The 8,898-nt window shown below is 45.7% G+C and overlaps 1 protein-coding gene across 1 annotated transcript in view; it reads right to left on the bottom strand.

Moving 5' to 3' along the window:
* Positions 1-8,860, bottom strand: part of gad2 (glutamate decarboxylase 2) — a gene marked incomplete in the record, with an annotated part of 18,983 nt that extends 10,123 nt beyond the window's left edge. The window contains 10 exon segments of the mRNA XM_024280342.2: positions 949-1,065; positions 1,192-1,246; positions 3,653-3,732; positions 3,910-4,025; positions 5,636-5,748; positions 6,234-6,324; positions 6,981-7,214; positions 7,731-7,874; positions 7,985-8,047; positions 8,185-8,860. Coding sequence (XP_024136110.1) covers positions 949-1,065; positions 1,192-1,246; positions 3,653-3,732; positions 3,910-4,025; positions 5,636-5,748; positions 6,234-6,324; positions 6,981-7,214; positions 7,731-7,874; positions 7,985-8,047; positions 8,185-8,260 — 1,089 coding nt within the window.
* Between the last annotated feature and the right edge of the window lie 38 nt (positions 8,861-8,898).

Raw genomic sequence — 8,898 nt, 5'->3', positions numbered from 1 at the left:
GAAATTCTGGATTTCTCAACCAATCGAAACTCTGGATTCCTACATAGATTTAAACTCTGGATTAATGAACAAATCTAAAATCAGGATTCCTGAACAGATCTATAATCCTGATTCAACTCTGGATTCCTACACGGATGTAAACTTTGGATTAATGAACAAATCTAAACTCTGGATTCCTGCATAGATCTAAATCCTGTGTTTTTCTTTTCTTTCAGCAACAAAACTAAAACAAAACAACAGCGCAGACTCAAAATCACGAGTACGGCAGAAATCGACGACGTCTCGATGCTCTAGAACCGAATCTTTGGAGCATCTTCCTGTTTTTTTATCATCAAACATTTATTCTTTCCTCTGTGGTCTTTTTATCAGCCACAATCAGGATGAAACACGTCTCATTCTGCTTTCTAATCTATGTAAAAAATAAATAATCTAAATGTTAGTTTTCTAACATATTCAATAAGATGAAGGAGTTTTCATTGAAAGGTTTTGGTTCTAAAATCTTTCTCCTCGGCTGAAGTTTCTCCATCGGAGGAGCTGCAAACATCTGCTGGTTCTGATGTCTAAAAACACTTTTCCCATCTCAGCATGTTAGCGAATGATAGACAAGGCCATTTGAGTCTCCTAATAGAGGTGTCCCCCTGTCGAGACAACATCACCTTCATTAATACATCCCTCTGGCGGGGCGGGGTGGGGGGTGGGGGGGGGTGCAGTGACGGCGTAGCCGAGGGAGGCGATGATTTACAGCCTCTGCTCCAGTTTTTCTCATCTCAGTGTTAGATAGGAAATGGCTCGCTCTCTATCTGGGTCAGCTCCTTGCGGTTGGAGGCGGAGACATAATAGATCTGTCAAACTCGGAGGTGCGCCGTGTGGCGCCGTGCACTAAAATCTCCTCCAGTGATGATGACGGCGGGAGGAGTTACTGCGATTTCGGGGCGTCTCTGGACTCACATCCACATGCATCCAGACGTTGTACTTCCTGCAGATGTCGGAGATGGCGATGAGGGGGTCAAAGGCTCCGTACACCGTCGTCCCGGCGGTCGCGCTCACAAAGAACGGCACAAAGCCCTGCACGGGGGTAAAGCATACAAACATGGAGCGCACATCGCCCAAACTTCTGCTTCCGGCTGATGGACCCCATAAAGCCAACGCCGCATGGAGCCATCGCTGCGTATTTATAGCGTGCCACGTTACCTTCTGTTTCGCCTCCAGAATTCGCCTCTCAAGGTCAGCCGGGATCAGTTTACCGCTGCAAGTACAACAAAGCTTTAGCGGATGTTAAAATAATCAGACAGTAAAGACGCTTCCAGCCAGTTAAGCAAAACAGAAAGATGATCTTTAGAGCTGGCGTGGCTAAGTGGGCCGAGGATGAGCACGACCCCGAGGGAACGAGGCATTAAGTCAAATGGATCTGAGATTCCAGATAACTTCCACCGAGGTCTCCACCTAAACGAGCGTAATGGAGCGTCGCTTTGTTCCCGATCATCATCAGGAAGAAGCAGCTGAAGCAGAGTTCATGTCTAAGGTTGAGAATGTCTCAATAATGTTGATGCTGCTGCACGAACGGAACCGGAACGCCGGTTTAGAGACCAACACCTCACTGAAAACACTTTTCTTTTTTTAATTTACTGTCAATCTGGTTCGGCTGCAGAAGATCCAGAAACAATGAAAATAAATGTAAGGAAATCTACGCTAAAACAGCAGGAAGCAAAAGATAAATAAAATCTATCAGAACTTTGGTCACTTTTATTGAAAATATCTCAGTTTATCTACAATTCAGTGTCGGTCAAGTCTGTATTTTTATCTTAGATCTAAACTTAAATGCTGAAGTTTTGATGAACGAGTCCAATTTGAGGCAGAATATTAAGAAAAAAACACCCAATGTTTAAGCATGGTGGGGGATTTATCATAGTATGGGATTCCGCTCCTATCAGCCACAGGAAAACCAACACATTCCCATCCCCGAGTCGTCACATTTTGGTGTTTGCCTAAAGACCCCTCTGAGTCTTTTCTTGACGTTTTCGGTGTCCCTAACTCGTCGTTTTTACGGGCTGTTGGTAAAATCAAGGATCCACAACTCTCGGGATGCGTTACCGGATGAGGACTGGTCCTCAGGACGTGTCCAGGACCGGTACCCAAACCTTAACCCAGCCTAGTTTGTGCGCAGTACCACGTCTGGTGCCGGGTTAAGGTTTGGGTACCGTCACTGGACGAGTCTTGAGGACCAATCTGCGTCTGGTACCACGTCCGGTGCAATGTCCGGTGCCTGGTTAGGTTTGGGTACCGGTACTGGAGTTAGGGTACCATTACTGGACGTGTCTAGATGACCAGTCTGCGTCCAGCAATGCGTCCGGTACGGCTTCCGGTACTGCGTCCTGTGCCGGTTTAAGGTTTGGGTACCGGTACTGGACAAGTCTTGAGGATTAGTCTGCGTCTGGTGCAGTGTCCGATGCTGGGTTAGGTTTGGGTACTGGTACAGGGGTTAGGGTACCAGTACTGGTTGCGTCTGGATGACCAGTCTGCGTCTGGTACTGCTTCAGATACTGCATCCGGTGCCAGGTTAAGGTTTGGGTACCGGTACCGGGTTGGGGTACTCGAGGACCAATCTGCGTCCAGTGCCGGGTTAGGTTTAGGGTACCAGTGTGCTCCGTGTCCCGGTACTGGCCCAGTTTTGGTTCGTGGTCCGGAGGTTGGGAACTCATGAACAGCCAGGATGTCAAACAATGACGAGTCGGGGACATCCAACACGTCTAAGAGTGATCCGGAGAGTCCTAAACCAAACATCAATAAGTGACGACTTGGGAGTGAGAATGACTTGTGAACGTTTCCCCTCCCAAGTCAGAAAAGTGTTTGACCCAAACCGTGTTGGCTTCTTTATAAAAGCCAGAAACTCACTATAGACTTTTGTACCACCAGCTGGAGGTTCAAACAGGAAGTGGCTCCAAGAAGCCAAAATCCCACAGAGTTCTATAGAGCAATAATCAGCTGTTAATGAGTCCTTCTATTGGTCAGAATCTTTTTAAATCTTCTTGATAATCTTTATTTTTTATGATATATTTTTTCTGTAGTTCAAGTCACAAACTGACCAATCAGAGGCCTCAAAAGTAGGTGGAGCCTTCCAGCCCCCATGTCCAACATTCCAAATAGACTTTATGTAGCCCGCCTTCAAGTGGTAGGGGTGTGGCCTTTTGACAAGCTTACTCCTGATTGGTCAGAGTGGTTGCCATAGAAACGATGACTCAGACCGACATTTGGCTCCAACATGGTGTCAGGAAATCATCAAGTCTGAACTATCTTCTTAGGATGACGTCACACTCACTCGGTCCAGTTCTCATGTACAGTCAATGCTTTTTATTGTTGGAGCTGCTAAAAATAATATTTACAAAAAAATGTATCAAATCTATTTGAACAGAAGCATATTAAAGTTTTGAGCTCATTTGTCCTAAAGATGTATCCCTCTTACTAATTTAGCAAAGTCAGACTTAAAAAGTAAAATGCAGTTAAAACTTCAGCTTCTCATCTCCTGTTAAATCACTTTATGTTCATATAATCAATAACTTTTCAAAGTCAAATAGGAAAAATATCCCAATTTGCCTTCAAGTTGGAGAATAAACAACAAAATAAAAGCTTTAAAGCTCTCTCTGTGGATCATTACCATTCGTCGGCTTTGATGCAGATCACACTTTCAGTCCCGATGCCGAGCGCCGCCGCCCCCTTCTTGATAGAAAAATGGCTCTGACGGGATAAAAGAGGAGGAGAAGAAGCGATCAGCTCAAATAAATCTGTTTTCCTTTAAGTCCTCTGGTGATGAAGGAGGCGGCCGTGAACGCGACACACATCCGTCAGGTTGTGACAGACGCACAAACGTCAGGAGCGAGCGGCGGACACGGAGAAGGAAGAATGTGACCTCACATGCTCCGACGTGAAGGCCACCAGTCTGGGGACGGATGACATCCCCTTCTCCTTCACCTCAGGGAACATCTTGAAGCGGGCCAGCAGCATGGCGTACATGTTAGAAATAGCTCCCCCTGGAGGACAGACGTGGATTTGCAAACTCAGAGGAGTTGAAGATGGAAGAATTTCAAAATGGATGTTTTTTTTTTTTTAAAAGAAGACATCTTTGCAGCTGACAGGAACACAGGAACACTCACAATTTTCATGCTTCATTCTCGTTTTCATGCTTCAACCACCAGAGCGGAGGACAGGTGTGTTAAAGTCGAGGCCCGGGGGCCGGATCCGGCCCTCCGGGTAATTCTATCCGGCCCTCCAGATTATTTTGTTTTATTGTTATTAATGACACGGTGTTATCTTGTGCTTATTTCTAACTCATATAATTTCGACAACATATATTTTTAAGGAGAGTAAAATATTGAAAGTTGTTTAAGGTTTAAATTGACTTATTTCTGAATAATATTACTTAATTTTTATGAATTATAATTATGTTAAAAAGCTATGATTTTAAAGTTTTAAAAATTGTCATTCTGCTAGCTTTTTGGACTATTTGGCATTTACTAAGATTTTTTAGGCTATTTTGGAGTTTAGCTAATATTTTAGCTACAAGCTAGCTGTTTGGGCTAATTTAGGGTTTTCATTTTAAGCTTTTTTAGGCTGTTTTGGAGTTGGGCTAATATTTGCATGCTAGCTGTTTTGGTTAATTTAGGCTTTTTTAAAGTTTAACTAATATTTCAGTTACATGCTAGCTTTTTCTGCTAATTTAGACCTTTTTTTTGTTTCTTAGGCTGTTTTGAAGTTAGGCTAATATTTGGATGCTAGCTGTTTTGGTTAATTTAGGCTTTTTTCAGCTCTTTAGATTATTTGGAAATGTAGCTATTTTTTCAGCTACATGCTAGCTGTTTTGGCTAATTTGGGCTATTTTGAAGTTTAACTAATATTTCAGTAACATGCTAACTTTTTTCTGCTAATTTAGGCCTTTTTGTTTTTTAGGCTGATTTGGAGATTGGCTAATATTTACATGCTAGCCGTTTTGGCTAAAATATACTTATTTTTTGAGGTACATTAATTGTTTTGGCTAATTTAGCCCCCACCCCACCCCTTTTTCTTTTAGCTTTTTAGGCTGTTTTGGAGTTAAGATAATATTTACATCATGCTGGTCATTTTGGCTAATATAGGCTTTTCTTTAAAAAATGTTATGCTATTTTGAAGTTTGGCTATTTTTTTCAGCTACACGCTAGCTGTTTTAGTTAACCTATGTTAGTTTTTGAGGCTAATTTGGGATTTAGCTAATATTTTAGTTGGCCATCAGTTCCAGCTTCTTCAGCCCAAATTCAGCTTACAGCATTCACACTAGCATTATCACAGGTAATGTTATATATCTAGTTCATAATTAGATTCGAAAGTTTAAAAGTTAAAAAAATAATTTTAGTGAGTTCAATAAATATTATCCTGTTCAGCCTGAGGTGTGTTTTGGATTTGGGTCCTTATTTGAGTTTGACACTCCTGTCGCAGGAGGTTTTCAAGAAAATTAGGTTAAGCTGGAAAATGAAAATTATTTTATGGTAATTGGCCCTGAAATGAGTTCCATTTAAATCATCAAAATGCACATTGACGCATCCAAACAGTCGCAGAGCCTCTTCCATCTGCAGGACGGAGGGAGGGGCGCTGGCTGCTGCACACGTACCAGGTGAGAAGATGCCGTCCCCCCGCCCCTCCGGCCAGCCAATGATCTCCCTCATCTTCTTCAGGGTGACGTATTCCAGCAGCACGAAGACAGGAGCCACCTCATAGGTGAACCTGCGTTACACAAGAGGCGTCACATGGGCCCGTTACACAAAGATGGCACTTGCGTAAAATGCATTTTATTTTGAAAATCTACCAAGCACAAGCATTTTTTTGTCTTTGTTTGCAGTTCATTGCAGCTGCCAAAGCAGCAGCTTTTATCAGCCCCAAAACACACATCAGAAATGAGCTTCAGATTAGTCAGAATTCAATTTCAAGGCTAATTTTCTCCCATTTAATCCCCGGGGATCAGAAGTGAGGAGGGGGGATAAAAGGTTGTAAATGGAGGGGTGCGATGTGGGGTAAAGGGAGGCAGTAGGGGGCGGGGGGGCGTTTCATTTCACCCTTTTCATTTGGCATGATTGAGGGGGGAAGAGCCGCTATCAGCAGAGCGCACGCGGATGCACCGGAAATGGAATTCTTTCTCATCAGCTGCTATCTGCGCTCGCAATCGGGCCAAAGCGGGCTAAAGCGGGCTAAGGCGGGCCCCGTTTACTCACATGTTGGTGTTGGCCGTGGATGTTAGCCAGTCGGCCGCCAGCCCGACCATGTCCAGCCCCGTGGAGAGCTGATTGAAGTACCTGGGATGAGCTGGAGGAGAGGGAGGAAGAGGAGGGAGACGTCATGCAATTTGCGCGCTTTTGTGCAGAAAAGTCAAAGGAGTTTGGAGGAACGAGCTGGAGCTGTCACTGCGGAGACGCTTTAATTGCAGACTAGCAAATGATCTTTGAAAATAATGCAAACATTTGGCTTCTGCGGCGGCGGCTGCGGGGGTTATTACCGGGTAAACAGTCTCCAAATGCGCCTTTTCCGATCACAGGATTTTACGCAGCAGAAAACATGTCATAATTGTTTTATTCCAGTCCATAAAAATGCCAAATCTTTTTTATACATTTTTATTAAAAAATAAAAACAGACAGGGGACAGCGCGCGGAGATGGAGGAGGTCGTAAATGTCCTCCCGCGCGTCACTCAGCTGAGAATAATGGAGTGGGCCCGCGAAGCCCGATTATTAGCCTATTATCTGCCGCGTGCTGGAGCACTTTCGCTGCGTCACTGCATTTATCGGTCTGGTGGCTGCAGTCAGGAGGAGGAAAACGAGGACACCTCCCATTATGGAGCTCCTTCGTCATGTCTACCTCCCCCTTCAGCGACAAAACATCAGAAAAAACGCGCAAAATAAAAAAAAATGGAGAATGCGCAGAAAAAACATTTTAATTTTAGGGATTTAACTCGTTTTTAACTTGCCTGTTTTGATGGCGTATTTGAGCGTGGCGCGGCAGCTGATCAAGATATCATCCAGGGTGGCGGGATCGTGCTGCAGCTCCCAGTTGTTGAGCTGCAGCAGCTCGTTTGGATAATGGAAATCAATCACTTTGGTTTCTCGGTCGAAAGACTCCACGATGTAGGCCAGGAGGATGTCCACCACCTCCTGCAGGAAGGTCATGGTCTTGGAGTCTCCGTCCAGAGCCGGCAACAAGTCTGCGGAAACAACAAACAAACAAATAAAAGAGGAAAGGAGCGCGCTCCACATCGGATTTAACTTCACACTTTGGGGCCTTAAGAGCAAAAACACAAAATTCCTTCATTCTAATAAATTATTATATTAAAATATGTTTTCTTTTGTAATAATAATAATAAATAAGAAGATTTGGAGGTTTTATTTTTTAAGTTTTGAAGCCCCGAACGCCCTCAAGGACAAGATTTGGCTGAAGGTGACCTTTGGAAAATAAAATGTTGAGAAATTAAAATATCTGTTTTCTTTTGTTAAAATTCTTCATTTCCGTTCAAATTATAATCTTTATTTTAAAGTTTGAAAAATAAGAGTATTTTTTTTTTAATTTACCACTAAGATAGGCCCGTTGATGAGTTTTTACATTTACTAAAAGATAAATAATAAGGAAATGCTCTTATTTTGAAATGTAAAAAACAAGATTAAATATGACTCGGTTTTAATGAGTCTGTTTGGAGTGTTGGCGGTGCGTAAAAGCCTCAGACCTGTTGAGTAGAGGTCGGAGAAGCCCACGTCGGTTTTGGCGCAGTTGCAGGGTTTGTTGCAGCCGCAGGTTCCGGCTGCCGGCTGCAGCGGCTGCTTTGCGCCCGTTTCTGCACCTTTCTCCACTTCCCCCACGTTCAGCAGCGCTTTGAAAACAACGTCGATGCGTCATTTGGGTTGTTATGGATAAATAAGAACGAATAGGTGTGAAATGTTGCGCCCCGCGGGCCCGCAGCCGCTCCTTCCACCGACATACCGCATATTTTCGATCCAATTCCTCCGGAGAGTTTCTGGGCCGCCGCTTGGCACCAGGCTCTGGCTGCAGGACACAAGAGGACATGAGGTGAGCGCCAACTCCGCGCTCAGAGCCAGGAGGCCCGTCTGAAAGGTGAGTCTGGAACAAAGCGCGCGCGTTCCTCCTCAGAGGTCATCCTGACAGAAAACAGAAGCACTCACGCGTGCTGGGGCTCTGACTGCCGGCGGTGGCCCCCGCGTTATCCGCGCCGAGGGACCAGAAGCCGTGAGATGCCATCGTCGCCGGTCGTTAGGAGCTGCGGGAGACACGGAGACCGGCAGAGCCCATCCACGCGCGCGCGGGCTGGAGCTGTTCGGAGCCGCGGTGGTGCTGGATGTGTCCTCAGAGCGCGGGTCCGGCCGCGCGTCCGCCGCGCGCTCTGCGCTGTGGGGAGGGACGGGGGGCAAGCGGAGCACAAAAGGCGTCCACAGGTGCGCGAGGCATGAAGCGGCGGAGAAAAATCCCGCAAAACCGTCTGCGCACGCGGGCGGAGCGCAGCCACTGTGCGCGCGGAGGAGGGCAAATGAAGTTTCAGGAGATGGAAAGTGCAGAATGTAAAAATAGAAAATAAAACCCAGCAAACTCGGAGATGATTGGCAGCTGCGGCTGGTGGGAAATGCGCAGCGCAAAAAGCGAGTCTAATTGCGTTCACGTCACCAACGAAATCCCATCGTGATTCACTTCAGGGTCATGACGAACCGCGTTGCGTCGTGCGTCGTGACTCCGCACATGCCCCCCTCCCTCCAACATGTTGCCCCCCGCGAGCTGAATTTACCCTCCACGCGCGCGCGGAGAGCACTTCATCTGCGCGGCGATCGCGGACCTTTTTCTTGGCGAGCGCGGCTGCTCTAATTGCGCGCGGGGAGAGATGGCGA

The sequence above is a fragment of the Oryzias melastigma genome, linkage group LG20, assembly GCF_002922805.2.
Source record: "Oryzias melastigma strain HK-1 linkage group LG20, ASM292280v2, whole genome shotgun sequence".
NCBI lineage: Eukaryota > Metazoa > Chordata > Actinopteri > Beloniformes > Adrianichthyidae > Oryzias > Oryzias melastigma.
The sequence above is the reverse complement of the archived record's forward strand: the minus strand, read 5'-3'. Positions and strand labels throughout refer to the sequence as shown.